The sequence below is a fragment of the Oncorhynchus gorbuscha genome, linkage group LG19 (assembly GCF_021184085.1).
Source record: "Oncorhynchus gorbuscha isolate QuinsamMale2020 ecotype Even-year linkage group LG19, OgorEven_v1.0, whole genome shotgun sequence".
In the NCBI taxonomy this organism is placed as follows: domain Eukaryota; kingdom Metazoa; phylum Chordata; class Actinopteri; order Salmoniformes; family Salmonidae; genus Oncorhynchus; species Oncorhynchus gorbuscha.
Genome location: NC_060191.1, coordinates 22,636,016 through 22,656,444, shown reverse-complemented (window position 1 = coordinate 22,656,444; position 20,429 = coordinate 22,636,016). Strand labels below are relative to the sequence as shown.

The 20,429-nt window shown below is 42.8% G+C and overlaps 3 protein-coding genes across 9 annotated transcripts in view; all 3 read right to left on the bottom strand.

Annotated features, from left to right (window-relative positions):
• Window positions 1-1,312: 1,312 nt before the first annotated feature.
• irgq2 (immunity-related GTPase family, q2) lies at window positions 1,313-3,730 on the bottom strand. Its single transcript, XM_046316448.1, has 2 exons — window positions 3,604-3,730; window positions 1,313-2,642 (listed from the first exon to the last, which is right to left on the bottom strand). Exon 2 carries the CDS (start codon window positions 2,638-2,640, stop codon window positions 1,492-1,494), a length of 1,149 nt encoding a protein of 382 aa, XP_046172404.1. The 5' UTR covers window positions 2,641-2,642; window positions 3,604-3,730; the 3' UTR covers window positions 1,313-1,491.
• A 650-nt stretch (window positions 3,731-4,380) lies between these two features.
• On the bottom strand, window positions 4,381-10,516 carry LOC124004650 (sialic acid-binding Ig-like lectin 7). Of its 2 annotated transcripts, none has more exons than XM_046313317.1 (9): window positions 10,389-10,516; window positions 8,275-8,426; window positions 7,696-8,073; window positions 7,209-7,529; window positions 6,855-7,118; window positions 6,324-6,443; window positions 6,062-6,188; window positions 5,759-5,840; window positions 4,381-5,605 (listed from the first exon to the last, which is right to left on the bottom strand). In XM_046313317.1, exons 2-9 carry the CDS (start codon window positions 8,333-8,335, stop codon window positions 5,183-5,185), a joined length of 1,776 nt encoding a protein of 591 aa, XP_046169273.1. In that variant the 5' UTR covers window positions 8,336-8,426; window positions 10,389-10,516; the 3' UTR covers window positions 4,381-5,182. The 2 variants fall into 2 exon arrangements, with proteins under 2 accessions (XP_046169273.1, XP_046169274.1); XM_046313318.1 differs by having other exon boundaries at window positions 7,981-8,073; window positions 10,389-10,515.
• LOC124004648 (sialic acid-binding Ig-like lectin 12) overlaps window positions 10,411-20,429 on the bottom strand; it is a 29,999-nt gene continuing 19,980 nt past the window's right edge. For 5 of the 6 annotated variants that reach the window (XM_046313314.1, XM_046313313.1, XM_046313311.1 and 2 more), the window contains 3 exons: window positions 20,288-20,369; window positions 19,750-20,134; window positions 10,965-11,479 (listed from right to left, as the gene is read on the bottom strand). In XM_046313314.1, coding sequence (XP_046169270.1) covers window positions 11,448-11,479; window positions 19,750-20,134; window positions 20,288-20,369 — 499 coding nt within the window. In that variant the 3' untranslated portion in view covers window positions 10,965-11,447. Of the gene's footprint in view, window positions 10,550-10,964; window positions 11,480-19,749; window positions 20,135-20,287; window positions 20,370-20,429 lie in introns of those variants that run through there. The other variant, XM_046313312.1, reaches the window with a different exon arrangement.

The following is a 20,429-nucleotide window of genomic DNA, read 5'->3' as shown; positions in this document are numbered from 1 at the left end:
TGCCCTGTTGGTTAGAGCCTGTAAGTAAGCATTTCACCTGTTGTATTCGGCGCACGTGACAAATAAACGTTGAATTGATTTGATTTGAGTAAAGGGGGTGTAGATTGTATTTTTGCCTCTGGTTGCATGTTTAACATGCTGATAGAAATTTGGTAAAACAGTTTTTAGTTTCCCTGCATTAAACTCCCCGGCCACTAGGAGTGCCTCCTCTGGATCAGCGTTTTCCTGTTTGCTTATGGCGGAATACTGCTCATTGAGTGCGCTCTTAGTGTCAGCATTGGTCTGTGGTGGTATGTAGACAGCTCCGAAAAATACAGATGGAAACTCTCTAGGTAGATAGTGTAGATAGACACCAATAAAAATAAAATAATTGCTTGGGTCAAGAAACACAAGCAATGAACATTAGACTGGTTGAAATCTGTCCTTTGGTTTGATGAGTCCAAATTTTAGATTTTTGGTTCCAACCGCCATGTCTTTGTGAGACACAGAGAAGGTGAGGGGATGATCTCTGCATGTGTGGTTCCCACCGTGAAGCATGGAGGAGGTGGTGTAGGGGTGCTTTGCTCGTGACACTGTCAGTGATTTATTTAGAATTGAAGGCGCACTTAACCAGCATGACTACCACAGCATTCTGCAGCAATACGCCATCTAATCTGGTTTGGGCTTAGTGTGACTGTCATTTGTTTTTCAACAGGACAATTACCCAACATACCTCCAGTCTGTGTAAGGGCTATTTGACCAGGAAAGTGAGTGATGGAGTGCTTCATCAGATGACCTGGCTTCCACAATCACCTGACCTCAAACCAATTGAGATGGTTTGGGATGAGTTGGATCGCAGAGTGAAGGAAAAGCAGCCAACAAGTGCTCAGCATATGTGGGAACTCCTTCAAGATGGTTGGAAAAGCATTCCAGGTGAAGCTGGTTGAGAGAATGCCAAGAGTGTGCAAAGCTGTCATCAAAGCAAAGGGTGTCTACTTTGAAGAATCTCAAATATATTTGGATTTGTTTAACACTTTTTTGGTCACTACATGATTCCATATGTGTTATTTCATAGTTTTGAGGTCTTCAATATTATTCTACAATTTAGAAAATAGTAAAAATAAAGGAAAACCCTTGGATGGGACGTTAAACGGGTGTGCTGACTCTCTGTGGTCACTAAAGACCCCATGGCACTTGTCGTAAGAGTAGGGGTGTTAAAATAGTTTTTAAAAAGAAAAACCCTTGAACGAATAGGTGTGTCCATACTTTTGACTGGTACTGTACATTACAGGAGAAAATCCTTTGACATAGAAACACCTGATTTTATGCAGGGTTTTTGAAATAATGTTTATTAATTATGAAATTATGAAAAATATTAATAACATTTTAACCATGAAGCCACTAAATAATTTGTCTGCGGGAAAGTCCTACGCAATGCATATTTGCATTTCCATTGCAAATGTTTAAAAAAATAATTCATTGCACTATTTCTAGCCCTCCTCTTGACCTCCTTCATTTCCCCTCTCCAATACCAGCAGCAGCCAGTATCTTCTCTGCGTCAACCACCATCTCATCGATGGCCCCATTGAGAGCCTGCAACATGACAGTGAAGGAACGACCAGCTGAGCGGGCGTGCCTGGGCATGGCCATCTCCACCAGCCGGGTCGTGTTGGTGGTCAACTCCTTCTCTGCCGCTGCCAGCCGAAGCTTTACCTCCCCCTTGGTGACTTCAGCCGACAGGTTACACGTCCGCAGGGCTTTTAGCCGTGCCGGCTCCATGCCGCGTTGCCGTGCCAACCGCTCAACAGACTCGTCGTCCAGACAGAGCGAGGCCCTGGCCTTGGTGAGGATCCTCACACCCACACTGGCGTCCACCATGGAGGCCACCAGGGGCACGGGGATGGCCGACACCCCACCAGAGAGTGACGCGGCAGCCCAGACCAAGGCCTTGAAGGCGTCTCTCTTCTGGGTGATCAGGACTGGGGAGAGAGTGGGCAGGGCCAGGAGGAGAGCGTGGGCCCGGATCTCTGGTAGGTCCCTCTCCATCTCCTCCAGGAGTCCTGGGAAGTCAAGTTTCTCCAGACAGGAGGGCCTCACTAGGAACACCTTAGGCAGGGCCACCCCCTGGGCCTTCAACAACTCTAGGCTGGCCTTGCGCCTCTCCTCCAGACCCTTTTCTGTGTCCTTCTCCGAGGCCAGCAGGGCGAAGTACACAGTGTCCCTCTGCACAGAGCGGGCTTCCAGGAACACCGCCACGCTGTTGGCCTGGAGACTCTGTGTGAACGCCATGACCACCACGTTGTACCGCAGGAACTTCACCCGCTCCATGTACCCTTCTGGGTCAAAGGGCGAGGCTGCGGGGGTGGGTGGCAAGTCCCAGAGCCTGAAGTCAGGGTGCTTAGGGTTGGGATAGATGGCCATCTCCTCTGGAGTAGTGGGGCACGGGGATAGGGCGGCTCCTTCATCCTCAGGCCCCAGGCCACGGAGGGCGTTGATGAATGCAGACTTCTCGGGCCCCCGCTCTCCTGCCACGGCCATGTTGATCCGGCTGATCAGGAGGTCCTCCACAGCATCTTTGACATCTGACAGCTTGTTGTTCTCAATAGACTCTTTGAGAGTCTCCAGGAGGTTCAGGCTGTGAGATACAACATCCGCCGCCATGGCTGTGAGAGAGGTGCGGATGGTCATTAGCATAGATCAACACGTAGGAACACTCACACATCTTAATAGTGGAGGATTACATTTCTTGGGCACGTAATTGATCAATTCAATTGATAATTGATTGGCTGTTATGTTCACACAGTTTAATACTGAGGTATTTATTAGTCTCTGAGTAGAAGGCAAGACCAAACACTGACATACAGTGCAGCCCTCGAGGACCTGGAACACAATCCCTTACTGCTGTATCAACTCGGGATAAGTGGGAACACAGTCCCTTACTGCTGTATCAACTCGGGATAAGTGGGAACACAGTCCCTTACTGCTGTATCAACTCGGGATAAGTGGGAACACAGTCCCTTACTGCTGTATCAACTCGGGATAAGTGGGAACACAGTCCCTTACTACTGTATCAACTCGGGATAAGTGGGAACACAGTCCCTTACTGCTGTATCAACTCGGGATAAGTGGGAACACAGTCCCTTACTGCTGTATCAACTCGGGATAAGTGGGAACACAGTCCCTTACTGCTGTATCAACTCGGGATAAGTGGGAACACAGTCCCTTACTGCTGTATCAACTCGGGATAAGTGGGAACACAGTCCCTTACTGCTGTATCAACTCGGGATAAGTGGGAACACAGTCCCTTACTGCTGTATCAACTCGGGATAAGTGGGAACACAGTCCCTTACTGCTGTATCAACTCGGGATAAGTGGGAACACAGTCCCTTACTGCTGTATCAACTCGGGATAAGTGGGAACACAGTCCCTTACTGCTGTATCAACTCGGGATAAGTGGGAACACAATAAAACAATTTATTTACACAATTAATCAGATTTAACGTATTTAACTTTTTCTATGACAGTATTGGGTAGTGGTAAGTGTTGTGTAAACAAATACACTATCTTAGCTCCAAGTATCTGTCTGGTCTACAGTACTAATGTATGCTACTGCCTGTGCCTTACCTTTGACCTGGATGAAAACACCTAAGGGCAGACCTTAAAAAGGGAAATAGATCCTTATCCAATGATCAATGGCAGATACATCCTCAATACAAGCGAAGTGTGCTGACTGTGTCTGCTAGATCTATTTACAGGCTCTTTAATGTGAGTGGAACATTCTAATCCTGTAATCCCATCCTTAATCCAGTATGAGTGTGAGCACATACTGTACACATGACAGAGTCCATGATGCTCACATTGACAATTGGCAGGTGACTAACTCTCTAAATGAATAGTTAACAGTAAAGGGACATCTTCATATTCTTTTCCTCCAAACCTGAGGAATAACACAGGTGTTTGTACGTGGGTTTGTTCGGTAGCTCAGTGACAGGTACAGTGCAAAAGAAACCACCACCACCAACAGCCAGATTTACAATGTGAAAGGGAGTGTCCATTTCCTGCTATTGTGACTCACACACACACACACCTCTTGGTGTTTTTTTTGTTCAGAGGAAACCATGTGAGAAACCTCTGTAGACAGATCTGAGAGTTTCAGGGTTAATTTTAAACATCTGCCTTCCAATCAGAGCCTGTTGTTCTGTTTTCACTTACACCAGCAGATGGTTGAGATCACCTTAAATCAGTTTCCTTTTCTGATAAATGAGTACTATGATAAAAACTCAAACTGAGAATGGGGTTTAGAAGTGGGCTTGTAAATGATGTAGCTTTGCGGTTGTCATGTCAAATGTAGTGGCTCTATCTAGGGGTTGTTTGTAGCATAGTAATATTGTTTACATTTTTATTTCATTTAAATATAACATTTATTTAACTAGGCAAGTCAATTAAGAACAAATTCTTATTTACAATGATCGTGAACATATACATTTTGATTATGTCAACATAGAATACACGGTGAAGGAACTGGATGAGTTCTATAGAAAACCTCTACTGTTCTCTGCAGTCACACCATCTGTGTAATCACAATTTGTGGAGATAATAAATAGACATCCAATTTCTGACACCATGTATTACAGAGGAGGCTGGTGTGATGAGCTCTCTAACCACTAGGCTACCCTGCAGTCCCATTCCTGCCATTACAATGAACCTGTCCTCCTATAGCTCCTACCACCAGCCTCCTCTAATGTATTAATAAGTAGACGGGACACCATAGTGTTAGCTTTAGGAACGTCTTTACCAAGATGAAACCGTATATTGATACAGAGCATTATGGGTACTGTAGTACATCGTGCTACAAGACAGTTAAAGCATCAGCAGATAGCAAACAACTAAAATACACACAAACATTAAAAGTAAGGTAGTGCCTCAATATATAGGCTTAGGGTTAAATCAAAATACAAAAACATGAAGGATCAGAGGAGACACCATGTCCTTCCATGGTGACACAAAAACAGAATCATTACAAAACTAACATTACATTAGACAAGGCTGAAAAAAAAAAGAATTACCAAAACTATTTCCTACAGTAGTTTCAGTTAAACAAAGTCTCTATCATCATAAAACATTCAATCTGGAATATGAGAAAACACCGCAGTGCTGTATATTAGAAGCCATAGTACTGTGCGCTATTTCCCATGTTGCTGTGTCACTCTCCACCCATTATAGCCTTGATGTTGGAGTAAAGTGCTGTATCCTCATCTGTCTCTCGTAATGGCTTACCGTTCTCTTTCTCCTCTTCCTTCCCTACAATCTCCTCCCCTTCCTCCCAGTCCACCTCTTCCATCACACCACTCCCCTCTCCACCATCTTCTTCCGCCTCATTCTTCTTCTGTCGTTTGATTTCGGCGTAGTCTGTCTCTGTGGTGGTGGTCTTCTTCTCTGCCTCCTCAGGAGTCTTCTTCTTCAGCAGGGAGTAGTTGATACTGGCGTAGTCCACTTCATTTGGTTCTCCCCCTGTGGTAGATTTCCCAACGGCTCCACTGGTCTGGGGCCCTCCGTTTTCTTCTCCCTCCCTCAGCTCCACCTGCAGAGGGGTCTGTTTGCCCCCCACAGCCTGTCCTGCATCCATCTATGCAGTAGACGACAGAAAGCACTGTGTTAGGAGTATTTTGTTAGCTTGGTGGTACCAGACATGTTTGTGTTGCCTTGTAAACTCCTATTGGCACGTCAATGATAACTAAATGTTGGTAAAGCTGAATAAAGAAAGGAACTGGTACTGCACCTGTTGGTCTTCACATGTCACCATCTCCAGGTTCATGAAAGGGCTTTTGGAGTCTGAGTACTTTGGGATCCTCTCTTTGCGTCTAAGGAAAAGAGTTCAAATGAAATTTCTCAATCACTGTATTTTTGGAGGGGTTAGCAAGCACTTCCACTACAATATGGTGCAAGGCATTGGTACTTTTGACAAGAAATCTGATGTTCTTGATAATAAATATAAATAAATCAGTGAGACAATTTACAATTGATTTTTAAAATAACATATTCAGTCAATAGCGACTGTACGTCAGTAATAGAATGCATTTACCTTTTACGTTTCCCTGTCAAACACAGGAAGATACAACAGATGGTGGCTGAGAGGGCTGCACCAACCACAAATGCAGTAATCAGTTTTAGGTCCGACAGCAAAGCCATGATGTCTTTAGACCCATCCTCTATAAAGAGAACAACGCGTTGGATTTTAGAAGTGGCTCACACCTTTTCTCAATCCAAGCGTGCAAATCCTCTATGTTGCATTGATATTGGGAAGCTGTGGCTCTCTAACAAAGTGTGATAACTTGTATCTTTACCTTCTTGTTTTCCTATTTGGGTGACTTGCACCTCTCTCACTCTGCCCGCTTCATTTCTGCTGACACACTCCATAGTGGTATTGGTGTGGTTTCTGACAGGCAGGCTGATGGTGCTGTTCACTGAGAACATCAACACTGTTGTAGTAAAACTGTACTCTTTTAGTGTTAACCATCTTATAAAGGGTAAGGGAACTCCCTGAGTTACACACACGCACGCACGCACGCACGCACGCACGCACACACACACACACACACACACACACACACACACACACACACACACACACACACACACACACACACACACACACACACACACACACACACACACACACACACACACACACACACACACACACACACACACACACACACACACACACACACACACACACACACACACACACACACACACACACACACACACACACACACAGGTCATGAGAGGGGAAATAAACCATAGGCAAGTTAAAGGTAACAGCATGTCACAAGCCATTTTCAATCTGTCTGAACAGCGCTGCTTGTACTCACACATCACAGTGACAACAGTGGAAGCCGTCAGAGATCTACTGTGGTGTTGAGCTGTACACACGTACTCCCCAGCATGTTCTCTTGTCATGTTAGAGATGATGAGAGTGGCCCGTCCAGAGTTATTCCGTTCCAAAGCTGTTGTCCCCTTCTTACTCCAGGTGATGTTAGATGATGATGGTGGGTAGCTGTCATCACTGCAGGTCAGATTCATGGTATCACCCTCTCTCACTGTGTTACAGCCAGAGATCTTGGGTTCCTTCACATCTAGAAAACAAAGAACAGTACATACAAATCGTGTTCATGAAGTGGAAGTGTTGCTGCACAACGGGAGGTCAGATAATGTACACTACCTACGTGCCACATTCATTGTCAGTGTCTTCTTAGTGGTGATGCGGCCATTGAATGTCACCAGACATGTGACGTTGGTGCCGTGATGCTTAGCTGAGGGGGTGAAGGTCAACGTTGAGAAGTGGGTTGTTGTCACAGGGGTCAGGTCCTCTCTCTCCTGTATGGTGATGTTGTCTCTGAGCTCAGTGATGTTGTCTCCTGTTCCTCTCCAGGTCCATGTGATGTTAGGAGGAGTTCCAGAGCAGATCCCCGGGGCGGTGCAGGTCAGAGTAGCTGGTTCTCCCTCTGTCAGAGGAGGAGTCAACACCGAGGGCTTCTGGGTCAGAGCTGGAGGCAGGAAATACAAATACAGAAGTGAGTTTTACATCTGTGTACAAAACAGCAACCCTAACCCTAACCCTGACCTCTGAGGGGGAACTTGGCAAGTGTGTACTGTATACAATTAACTACAATAATAGGTTGTCCCTGTAACTGGTAATAATAGTCATAGTACCGCTCACTGTGATGTTCACTTTCTTCGGGTATGTATATGAACTTGGAAGTCTGAATTGATACTCTCCAGCATCATTCTCTCTGATGTCGTTGATGATCACACTACAGTTATTCTTTGTCAGATCAGTCTCCAGTAGAGACACTCTCTGTTTATAACCCTCCTGAGCTTGAGAGGGTTTTTTGGAGTGGAAAATTATGATTTTATCCTTATCACATTTGTCCTTTGTTGGGCACTTGAACCATACTGCAGGGGTAGGCTTGGTGTTATGAGGGTGAGTGAAAGTACATGAAATAACAGCACATAGTCCCTTCTCTGCTGTTATTTCTGCTGGACTGAAGGTGATGGTCCAGGGTGATGCCTTTGGTGGTGCTGCCAGTTCTGATGGAGGGAAATTAATACAGTCATGAGTAATACAGAAAGCACTTCACTTGTTCATTACATTTTTGATGATACAGAATCAGTTGAGGTTAAAATGTTTTGGGGTTTTAATTACTATACTGTACCACTACGATTACCACATCTATACATCTACTAATGATTTCAATATTAACAATACTTTAATGATGAAAGGAACCCTACTTCGACATGTTGCTCTCTCTGTCAGAGAGAAGAGTAGAGCTGCCAAAATGAGGACCCACATCCTGTCTCCACTGCCTCAATGAATCAACCACAACACCAGGGTCTGTCCTCTTTCACCTCTTTCTCTGGTCCCCTTGTCTGTGTCCACAGGTCTGGAGCACAGAAAGAGAATGACACAGAATAACATGATAAATAGTGTTATACAAGCACTGAACATTTGAAATTCACTCTCACCCTTGATGCACGAAACAAGTTTTCTTGACATTTTGACAAAGAGGGAGGGGGAGGGCTTCAGCACCGACCTAAACAGGAAGCCACTGGACAGGAATTCCTAGTTACCCGGAGACAGCTTCCAACCTTAGACCCCTAAAAAAGAGCCTCCCCATCAGCCAATACAGTCGCATACGCAGGATTTGTAGTACACAGAGTGACAATGACAAGCAAGCCGACTGTCCGGATGAGCGTTTCAGACAGCGAGGTTACCCAGAGGAATGGCTGCATGATGCAGGGGAACGTTTAAAAAATATGACCAAGGATGACAGCCTCATGCCCAAAACCTCCCCGCCCTCCTGACCAACGTGTTAAATGCTTCCAATACTCCCCACTTGGTGAACAGTTTGACCACATCATTAAAAAGCCCTGGCACATCGTAAGCACTGATCCACAACTGGAAGAAAGGTTAAAGAACCTCCGCAGGTCGTCCCACAACATCAGTCAAATGGTGGTGAGGTCTGATCTTCCACTGGAGCCACGTAGCATCTTCCGAGACAATCTGCCGGATGTTAATTACAGATGTGGTCGATGTACCCAGTGGAACTTTACGAACAAATGCACAATGTTCGATCCCCATATCACGGGCAAGGCCATCAAGATTAAGGACATCATTTACACGTTCCACAAAAAAATGTGATATGCCTGATCAAGTGTATTTGTGGTCTATGCTATGCAGGAAAAACGAGACGCGCTCTGAAACAGGAACAGCAGAACACAGGAGTAATATCAGGACCCTCGACCAGAGAAACCCTGTGGCTGCACATTTCATGGAGGCCAGTCACAACATTAGCTCTCTGGGATACATTGGTATCGAACATGTTAAGACTCATGGGGGAGGGGGGTACTTATAATCTATTATTGAGAAGAGAATTGTATTGGAATCACCGTTTGTGCACCACGTCTCCTAAAGGTCTGAACCAGGAGTTTGATATCAGACCCTTTCTTACATACTGTATGTCACTTTGATTTGTCTTGCCTTCCAGGTCTCCTAGTTACTTTGTACATACTGTATATATTAGATTCTGTAACTACTATATCTGCCCATCTCATTGATATCAAATTATTAGAGATGCACTAATTGTTTTTTGAAATAGGTCACTGGAATTATACCTACGGCCACCTCACCTCCTGCTCGTAATAGTCATATGGGCGGGTATTCCAAACGTTTTCAACAATCTTTTTACTACTGTTGCCAAGATTTTGAACTTGAATCCATTTGCATGTATACAATCCTTTATGACCATATGTACCTTTCAGATGAATTGTGATTGCTTGTGCCACATGTTTTATTGTTACCACGCCTACACGCGTCATGTGCATAATGGTCATGGAAGATGGAATGTGCATATTTTGGGAAGTGAGTACTCAGTTTGTTTGACCTGACGAAGATCCGTTTGGAGATCGAAATGTTGTCAGTAAAGCAGTGAATTGAGAGCATCAACCGTGTGCGGGCCTTCTTGTTCTTTAGTATGAGAATATCTACACATCCTGTTGCCGGCTGTGTAGGGAGAACACATAGGCCTTCCTAACAACTGACATGAACGTTTCACGACACGTTTGTGATTGTCGCAACCTTCTCACCTCGTGTTTTTTAGTTTTAGTTATGCTTTATTTTACCATAATTGTCTGGAACTTATTTTGAAGCTACATGTTAACAGAGTAATTACATTTTAAGTCACGTGGGGAGTCATTGTAACAAACAAAGTGCCAATTGTTTCTACCAAAGACTAAGGAGTTACTAGTTTAGTTACATAAGTAATGTCCAGAGTTCCCAATTTTTTCCAAGCACTTAAAAAACAACCATATTTGCCATGCAAAGAATAAGACAATCAGCACATTACCTCTCTCTGTGTGCTCTCTCTCCTTGTTGACTGTGAGCCATGTGTGAGTCTCTGATGAGTGTGAACTGTCACTTCATGTCCTCAGTCTGTTACTCCTCCCTCTAACCTGATGCTGCATCCAGGAAGTCCCTCTGTACAGCATACCGCCCAGCCATTCTGGACTGTATATAGACCATAATCAACCCAAACCCATCAACCAACCCATCAATCCATACCGATCAATCAACACTACAATCCCGTAGCTTATATATTCAGATAAATTCTGAAGTTTTATCATTTGTAACTTATTCAAAACCAGTAATAGTGTCATTTTGTACAGCAAATGTGCATGTAGTCCTAAATCAACATAATTGACCGGTACTGTACATAAAAGAGATCTAACTGCAATTCCTGTGAAAACAGCATCACTGTAAAATCCATTATGCCACATGTTTTGGGGCAGGCAGGTAGCCTAGTGGTTAGAGTGTTGGGGCAGTAACCAAAAGGTTTCTGGATCAAATCCCCGAGCTGACAAGGTTCTGCCCCTGAACAAGGCACTGTTCCCCGGTAGGCCGTCATTGTAAATAAGAATTTGTTCTTAACTGACTTGCCTAGCTAAAAGAAGGTAATAAAATGATGCCTTTGGTCTTCAGCTCATGATGTGTTTTACAGTAAGATCTGATAGTTAACCTTACTGAGTTTGACCAAGGCTTTTACAACACTCTGTCGGCCTCAGTTAAGTTTCTTTTCACATTTTAAGACTTTGTTTAAGTGCCACCAACCTTACTATATTTATATAGGTGGGGTTTTACTTCTCCCAAGTAATTACATTTGAACTATAATCCCTAAAATACAGTATGTGTTGCTGCTATTAGAAAAAAAGTATGTTCAGATTAAAACATGACTAAGGCCTCAACATGGACATTTATTGTGGTATATTTTCTTTGCAACATGTCTAAGTTAGCTGGATATTCCTTGTCTTTGGATGTTCTAAATGTCTGATGGCCTGATGACTAAACCCTTAAACATCTTGCATCCAGTAGTGGCCACTGATAGTCTAAATACCCAAGTTCATCCCATCTACAGAAAAGCCTTCTTTCTTCGATTCCAAGCTAAAATAAAGGAAGAAAATGTTTTGGTCAAAAATCTGTTTTCTCAACACATCTCCTAAACAGTAAGGTAGAAATATCCCCTCCAATTACAGTTCTCCATTACTTTATTAACAGTTATCCTCACGCCACCTCTCCATTGTTTACAGTACTACTGTACATCACACAAATATGTTTTTAACCATTTAACCTGCCAATAGTTGCAACTGCAGTATCCGAATCAGGCCGAGATTCAATCCGCGCCACATCGCCTCTTAATAGTTTTGGTAAATGCTTTATTTTACAGCCCTGTGTCAGCTAGTACTGTATGTGCCTGGTGGTTGTACATTTTCAATACAATTATGTACTTGTTGTACAATGAGGCAAGTTTGGAAGGTGTTTTTGTAATGTTTTTTAAGGAAGTGTAATTTGACTTTTGCAGCGTTTCTGTTTTTTCACCATGGGGAAGGACTGACAAAGATGTGGTTTGGAAAAGTCAAATCATTTCTCCATTTTTATTTTGGATTTCAATTGCAAAACTTTCAAGTGGGCAAAACCATCCATCTTGAGACCACAGGGGTGTACATTACTAATCACTGAAAATATCAAAATAGCCAATGAATCATGATACTTTCTAGTTTAAAGGGGTACAAAAACATACACTACTGGTCAAAAGTTTTAGAACACCTACTCATTACAGAGTTTTTCTTAATGTTTTACTATTTTCTATCATGTAGAATAATAGTGAAGATATCAAAACCATGAAATAACACATATGGAATCATGTAGTAATGAAAAAAAGTGTTAAATAAATCAAAATATATTTTATATTTGAGATTCTTCAAATATCTACCCTTTGCCTTAATGATAGCTTTGCACACTCTTGGCATTCTCTCAACCAGCTTCACCTGGAATGTTTCCCAAAAGTTTTGAAGGAGCTCCCACATATAACTGGGCTGCTTTTGGCTTAGCTCTGTGGTCCGACTCATTCCAAACCATCTCAATTTGAATGAAGTCGAGGGATTGTGGAGGCCAGGTGCACCGTTTTCTACATTGCTCAGGCGCAGCTACTGTTTTGGTTCAGTGCCTTAAAAGGCTTTGCATGGTCAATCTGGCATCTACTGCGATATGGCCTCTGCAGAAGTCAGGGCATTTAAAGTGCATTCGGAAATTATTCAGACCCCTTGACTCTTTCCACATTTAGTTATGTTAAAGCCGTACTCAAAAATTGATTAAATTAAAAAAATCCTCATCAATCTACACAAAATACCCAATAATAACAAAGCCAAAACTGTTTTTTAGAAATCTTTGCAAATGTAAAAAAAAAAACAGAAATACCTTGTTTACTTAGGTATTCAGACCCTTTGCTATGAGACTCGAAATTGAGCTCAGGTGCATCCTGTTTCCATTGATCATTCTTGAGATGTTTCTACAACTTCATTGGCGTCCACCTGTGGTAAATTAAATTGATCAGACATGATTTGGAAAGGCACACACCTGTCTATATAACTTCCCACAGTAGACAGTGCTTGTCAGAGCAAAAACCAAGCCATGAGGTTGAAGGAATTGTCCGTAGAGCTCTGATACAAGATTATGTCGAGGTACAGATCTGGGGAAGGGTACCAAAACATTTCTGCAGCATTGAAGGTCCCCAAGAACACAATGACCTCTGTCAATCTTTAATGGAAAAAATTTGGAACAACCAAAACCTCTTCCTAGAGCTGGTAGCCCAGCCAAAACGGGGGAGGAGGGCCTTGGTCGGGGAGGTGACCAAGATCTCGATGGTCACTCTGACAGAGCTCCAGAGTTCCTCTGTGGAGATAGGAGAACCTTCCAGAAGGACAACCATCTCTGCAGCACTCCACCAATCAGGACTTTATGGTAAAATGTCCAGGTGGAAGCCACTCCTCAGTAAAAGGCATAAGACCTGCCAGCTTGGAGTTTGCTAAAAGGAACCTAAAGGACTCTCACACCATCAGAAACAACATTCTCTGGTCTGATGAAACCAAGAATGAACTCTTTGGCCTGAATGTTAAGTGCCACTTCTGGAGGAAACCTGACACTATCCCAACGGTAAAGCATGGTGGTGGCAGCATCATGCTGTGGGGATGTTTTTCAGTGGCAGGGACTGGGAAACTAGTCATAATCGAGGGAAAGATGAATGGAGAGAGTACAGAGATTCTTGATGAAAACCTGCTCCATGAGAGCTCAGGACCTCAGACTGTGGCGAAGGTTCACCTTCCAACAGGACAAAAACCCAAAGCACACAGCCAAGACAATGGAGGAGTGGCTTTGGGACAAGTCTCTAAATGTCCTTGAAAATCTCTGGTGAAACCTGATAATAGCTGTGCAGTGATGCGCCCCATCCTACCTGACAGAGCTTGAGAGGATCTGCAGAGAAGAATGGAAGAAACTCCCTAAATATAGGGGTGCCAGCTTGTAGAGTCATACCCAAGAAGACTTGAGGCTGTAATCACTGTCAAAGGTGATTCAACAAAGTAGTGAGTATAGGGTCAGAATACTTACAGTTGAAGTCTGAAGTTTACATTCACCTTAGCCAAATACATTTAAACTCTTTTTTTTCACAATTCCTGACACTTACTCCTAGTAAAAATGGCCTGTCATAGGTCAGTTAGGATCACCACTTTATTTGAAGAATGTGAAATGTCAGAATAATAGCAGAGAGAATTATTTATTTCAGCTTCATCACATTCCCAGTGGGTCAGAAGTTTACATACACTAAATTAGTACTTTGTAGCATTGCCTTTAAATTGTTTAACTTGGGTCAAACCTTTGGGTTAGCCTTCCACAAGCTTCCCACAATAAGTTGGGTGAATTTTGGCCCATTCCTCCTGACAGAGCTTGTGTAACTGAGTCAGGTTTGTAGGCCTCCTTGCTTGCACACGCTTTTTCAGTTCTGCCCACAAATTTTCTATAGGATTGAAGTCAGGGCTTTGTGATGGCCAATCCAATACCTTGACTTTGTTGTCCTTAAGCCATTTTGCCACAACTTTGGAAGTATGCTTGGGGCCATTGTTCATTTGGAAGACCCATTTGCGACCAAGCTTTAACTTCCTGACTGATGGCTTGAGATGTTGCTTCAATATAACCACATCATTTTCCTGCCTCATGACGCCATCTATTTTGTGAAGTGCACCAGTCCCTCCTGCAGCAAAGCACCCCGACAACATAATGCTGCCACCCCCGTGCTTCATGGTTGGTATTGTGTTCTTCGGCTTGCAAGCCTCCCCCTTTTCCCTCCAAACACAACAATGGTCATTCAAAAATCTAGACCAGAGGACATTTCTCCAAAAAGTACGATCTTTGTCCCCATGTGCAGTTGCAAACCGTATTATGTTTTTTTTATGGCGGTTTTGGAGCTGTGGCTTCTTCCTTGCTGAGCGGCCTTTCAGGTTATGTTGATATAGGACTCGTTTTACTGTGGATATTGTTATGAATAATGAGTGAAGAGGTGTGGAGAGCAAAGGATGTGGGAAAAACAACACGCTTTAATGTCCTGGAAACATAACATGTACAAAAGTGGAAACACAAATGAACAGAAATATAAACGGACAGCGTGAAACCCAAAATGCCAACAAAAATACACTCAAACAAGGAAACAGGAGAACAAGCCCGCACGAAACAGAAGCGGGCTGAACAGACTATATATAACCCTATCCTAACAACCAAACTAGAAACAGGTGCTACCAATTAGACAAAACTAAACGAACACAGAACAACGGATCGGCGATAGCTAGTAGACCGGCGACGACGACCGCCGAGGGGGGGGGAGTCACCTTCGGTAATATTCGTGACAGATATAGATACTTTTGTACCTGTTTCCTCCAGCATCTTCACAAGGTCCTTTGCTCCAAAGTACGTTCATCTCTAGGAGACAGAACTTCCTGAGTGGTATGACGGCTACTTGGGTCCATGGTGTTTATACTTGCATACTATTGTTTGTACTGATGGACGTGGTACCTGCAGGCATTTGGACATTGCTACCAAGGATGATCTAGACTTGTGGAGGTCTACAATTTTTCTCTGAGGTCTTGGCTGACATCTTTTATTTTCCCATGATGTCAAGCAAAGAGGCACTGAGTTTGAAGGAAGGCCTTGAAATACATCCACAGGTACACCTCCAATTGACTCAAATGATGTCAATCAGCCTATCAAAAGCTTCTAAAGCCATGACATCATTTTCTGGAATGTCCCTAGCTGTTTAAAGACACAGTCAATTTAGTGATGTAAACTTCTAACCCACTGGAATTGTGATACAGTGAAATAATCTGTCTATAAACTATTTTTGAAAAAATTACTTGTTTCATGCACAAAGTAGATTTCCTAACCGACTATAGTTTGTGAACAAGAAATTTGTGGAGTGGTTGAAAAACGAGTTTTAATGACTCCAACATAAGTGTATGTAAACTTCCAACTATAACTGTACGTAAATGTGATATTTCAGATTCTTATGTGTAATACATTAATACACACAAACGTTTCTAAAAACCTCTTTTTGCTTTGTCATTATGCGTAATGTCTGTAGATGGATCGGGGGAAAAAATAACAATTGAATCCATATTAGAATAAGGCTGCAATGTAACAAAAAAAGTCAATGGATCTGAATACTTTCCGAATGCTCGGTATACTTCTTGCATAGCTGTTGTGAAGGAAGTTGTCAAGGAAGTGAGTTTGTGTTTTTTCTGGACATCCTGCCCCTCCCGCCCCCTCCTAGTGTCCACCAATCAGGTCAATGCGGAGCTATATGGAGCCCTCCAAACTGTGGAGGTGCACGGCTATACAGTAGAGAGCTACATTTGGCCTCTGCATGCTTCCGGGGGCTCCACATTTGTGTCATACCATCCATATAGCGCCTCCGACCACATTTCCAGATCAAGCATAAATGGACTTTTAAAGGCAATTCGTGGTCAGAGTCTGCCTTGTCCGTGCAGTATTTACAGTGATACGGCCGCTGCAGAAGTCAGGCCATTCATACTTCTTGCTCTTTGTGCAGCAGCGCAGATCTGTTGAGCAGAGCTGTTGTGAAGGAAGTTGTCAAGGAAGTGAGTTTGTGTTTATACAGGACCTCCCACCACCACCTACTGTCAGCCAATCATGTCAATGCGGAGCTATATGGCGCCCTCTGCATTGTTACAAAATGTGGGAGGCACACAGCAATGCGGTATGGAGCTCTGCATGCCTCAGGGGTTCCGCAATGGTGTCACACCCTCCATATGAAGCCTCCCACCACATTTTCAGGTCAAGCACAAATTGGCTTTTAGAAAGCACTGGTTTCAGCACTGGTGTTTAAAATGAAAAGGCACCTGCAAAAGATAGATGCTTAACTATTTTGTCGTGCTGTTACATTCGTTTTGTTGTTTCATGTTTGATGCACTCAGGGTGTTGTTCCATGTCATGTGAGAGGCGTTCGCCACGAGAAAATGTTGTCTTGTCACCTTGCCTGATTTAAATACTGTATGTGAAATATTTGTTCCTCCCAAGCTGTTTACAGGCATTTGACACTATTCTGCATTTTATCATCTATTTACCCAACATCAATCAGTTCAATCACATTACATGTTAAGATGTGTTCATTCAGTTGGAAAAGTCACAGTCCTGGCTGAGCGCACTGTGGCCGCTTCGGTTACAGTGTAGCCAAGCTGTCTGTATGCACCTATCAATTAAAATACAATGTTATTGGTCACAGAGACATACCAAGCGGACGTTACTGCGGGTGTAGCGAAATGCTTGTGTTCCTAGCTACATCAGTTCAATAGTATATAGCAACTCACAAGAATACACACATCTAGAAGTAAAAGAAGGGAATAAAGAAATATATAAATACTAGGACTAACAATGTCGGAGTGGCATTGACTAAATACAGTAGAATAGAATACATTATATACATATGAGATGAGTAAAGTAGTATGTAAACATTTATTAAAGTGACTAGTGTTCCGTTATTTAAAGTGGCCAGAGATTTCATGTCTGTGTGCAGGGTTGAGGTGCAGGGTTGAGTAGCCGGTTATTACTCGGCTTGTGATGGCTATTTAACAGACTGGTGTCCTTGAGATAGAAGCTATTTTTCAGACTCTCGGTCCCAGCTTTGATGCACCTGTACTGACCTCACCTTCTGGATGATAGCAAGAGAACAGGCCATGGCTTGGGTGGTTGTTGTCCTTGATTGATCTTTTTGGCCTTTCTGTGACACCGGGTGCTGTAGGTCTCCATGTCTCAGTTCTCTCAAGGCTTAAAAATCATTCTTTAACCAGTCTCCTCCTCTTCATCTACATTGATTGAAGTGAATTTAATAACAAGTGACATCAATAAGAGATCATAGCTTTAATCTGGTCAGTCTGTCATGGAAAGAGTAGATGTTCTTAATGTTTTGAGCACTCAGTGTATATGTAGCACTTTAGCAGTTAGGATCTATCTGTAATGGTTATGATAAATTAGGCATTGTTGCTCAATGTGGGCACATAAATAAATCCACACATTTTTGCCCTTGTGTTACATACATTTTTTTTAAATCTTCATTAATGTACTCTAGTTCAATATCATTTATTGTGGAAGAACCTAGGAGATATTGTTCTGCTCTGTTCATAAATGGTGTCAATGCAAATCAATCAATCAATCAAATGTCTTTATGAAGCCCTTTTTACATCAGCCGATTTCACAAGGTGCTATACAGAAACCCAGCCTAAAACCCCAAACCGCAAGCAATGCAGATGTGGAAGCGTGGTCGCTAGGAAAATAGTCTGGGTGGCCATTTGATTAATTGTTCAGCAGTGTTATGGCTTGGGGGTGGAAGCTGTTAAAGAGCCGTTTGGACCTAGACTTGGCACTCCAGTACCGCTTACCATGTGATAGCAGAGAGAACGCCTAATATAGAGGTACTGGATGGCAGGAAGCTTTTGGACCAAGTGATGTACTTGTACTATTTCCCTCTGTAGCGCCTTGCGGTTGGATTGTATATTTCGGAACATAGAATACTCATAGCGCAGCATAATGCTGCAATATGCAAGAAATAGATCTAATTTGGACTAGCCGGAAAAAAAGTACATTATGCTTTTAAGTTGTATACTATCCGAATGTTTGCTATTTATGTATGAATCATGGTAAAATAAGTAAAATAGCATGAAATGAGTAATACAATTGCAAAATCTTCTCTGAACCCCTTGACAGAATGTGTATGTATTGCATCATTTCTCTAAGTCCCATGGCAAAATGTGTAGAATAGTAATTTTTTGGAGGTCAAGAGTGGGGCCCTAAAATGTTGTGCTCACAAGGTAGGGGAAACAACATTTTTCTTAGGGCCTCCAAAAGGTTACCGCCAGCTCTGACTACATGTGTGGGTATGGATGTTGTTAAGCAGACCCACGAGCCACTGTGGGGGGCACCCTGACTAGTTCAGATTTTTTTGTGGCCCCCACCCCCATCAAATTTGGCCATTCCTGATTTATACCATTGGTAGCCTGTAATTATTGTTGAATGAAATTTGTGGAGATGGTAGGTTGGAAATAGCAAAAAAAGAAATACACCATTTATACATGTTTTGAACAGATTTCAGAGAACTAACAAGTGGAAAAAGTGAATATAAAATCATGTTGAAATAATGAACACCTATAATAGAAAAATATTCTCAGATAGTGGTGAGCTGACAATGTCACAAACGATACACACGCTTCAATGGGGCTGAAGGCCGTGTGTTGTCGTGATTCTGGATGGCCAGACAGCTACAGTAGCAACAATGACACAAAGATGCCATCTAGGGAATCGTAGGTGGCTCGTTTCAGCTAGTTTTAACTTGTTCTTGATAGCATGTCTTATTTTGACTGATGTCACGTCCATGTTAATATGTAATATGTAATATGTTTATTTTCAATAACCATTGGAGAAGAAATATACTTTACATGTTGTCAACAATCAGTCAACAATCAAGTCAACTTGTCTTTACCTTTTCCAAACCACATCTTTGTCAGTCCTTCCTCGTGGTGACAAAACAGAATTATTACAGAAGTCAAATGACACTTCCTTGAAAAACATTACCAAAACTTGCTTCTATGTACAACTAGAAAATATTCTTATTGAAATTGTACAACCACCAGGAACATACAGTACCAGCTAACACAGCGCTGTAAAACAAAGCATTTACCAAAACTACTATTACAGTTAAACAAAAGTCTCAGTATCATCATAAAACTCAATCCGGATTCAGAAAATGATATAAGACCCCATGGCTAATACTGTATGCTTTCCCCCATGTTTCTAGCGAAAATTGTTTTGTAACTCACCACCACCCATAATAGCCTTGACGTTGGAGTAAAGCGCTGTATCCTCATCTGACTCTGCTGCTGGCGTACTGTTCTCTTTCTCCTCATCCTTCCCCATATTCACACCACTCCCCTCTCCACCATCTTCATCCCCTTCTTTCTTTTTCTCTCTTTTGATTTTGGCGTAGTCTGTCTCTGTGGTGGTGGTCTTCTTCCCTGCCTCATCAGGATTCTTCTTCTTCAGCAGGGAGTAGTTGATTCTGGCGTAGTCCACTTCATTTAGTTCTTCCCCTGTGGCAAATTTTCCCGCGGCTCCACTGGTCTGGGGCCCTCCATTTTCAGCTCCCTCGCTCAGCTCCAACTGCAGAGGGGTCTGTTCGCCCCCCACAGCCTGTCCTGCATCCGTCTATGGAGTAGAAGACAGAAAGTACTGTGTTAGGAGTCTTTTGTTAGCTTGGTGATCCCAGATCTGTTTATGCTGTCTTAGCATTCACATGCCAATATGAGTTGATAACTGAATGTATGCAGAGCTGAATAAAGACAGAAACTGGTACTGCACCTGTTGGTCTTCACATGTCACCATCTCCAGGTTCATGAAAGGACTTTTGGAGTCTGAGTACATTGGGATCCTCTCTTTTTGTCTAAGGAAAATATTGCAAATGACATTTCTCTAACTGTATCTTGGAGCGGTTAGCAAGTAC

Bases quoted from the DNA above. Each gene is read 5' to 3' on its own strand.
- irgq2 (XM_046316448.1), bottom strand. From the start codon at position 2,640: ATGGCGGCGGATGTTGTATCTCACAGCCTGAACCTCCTGGAGACTCTC.
- LOC124004650 (XM_046313317.1), bottom strand. From the start codon at position 8,335: ATGTGGGTCCTCATTTTGGCAGCTCTACTCTTCTCTCTGACAGAGAGA. The intron at 5,841-6,061 runs GTAAATGCATTC...TCTTTTCCTTAG, and splicing joins TTGACAGGGAAACGTAAAAG to ACGCAAAGAGAGGATCCCAA. The intron at 5,606-5,758 runs GTGCAGTACCAG...TCTACTGCATAG, and splicing joins TGACATGTGAAGACCAACAG to ATGGATGCAGGACAGGCTGT.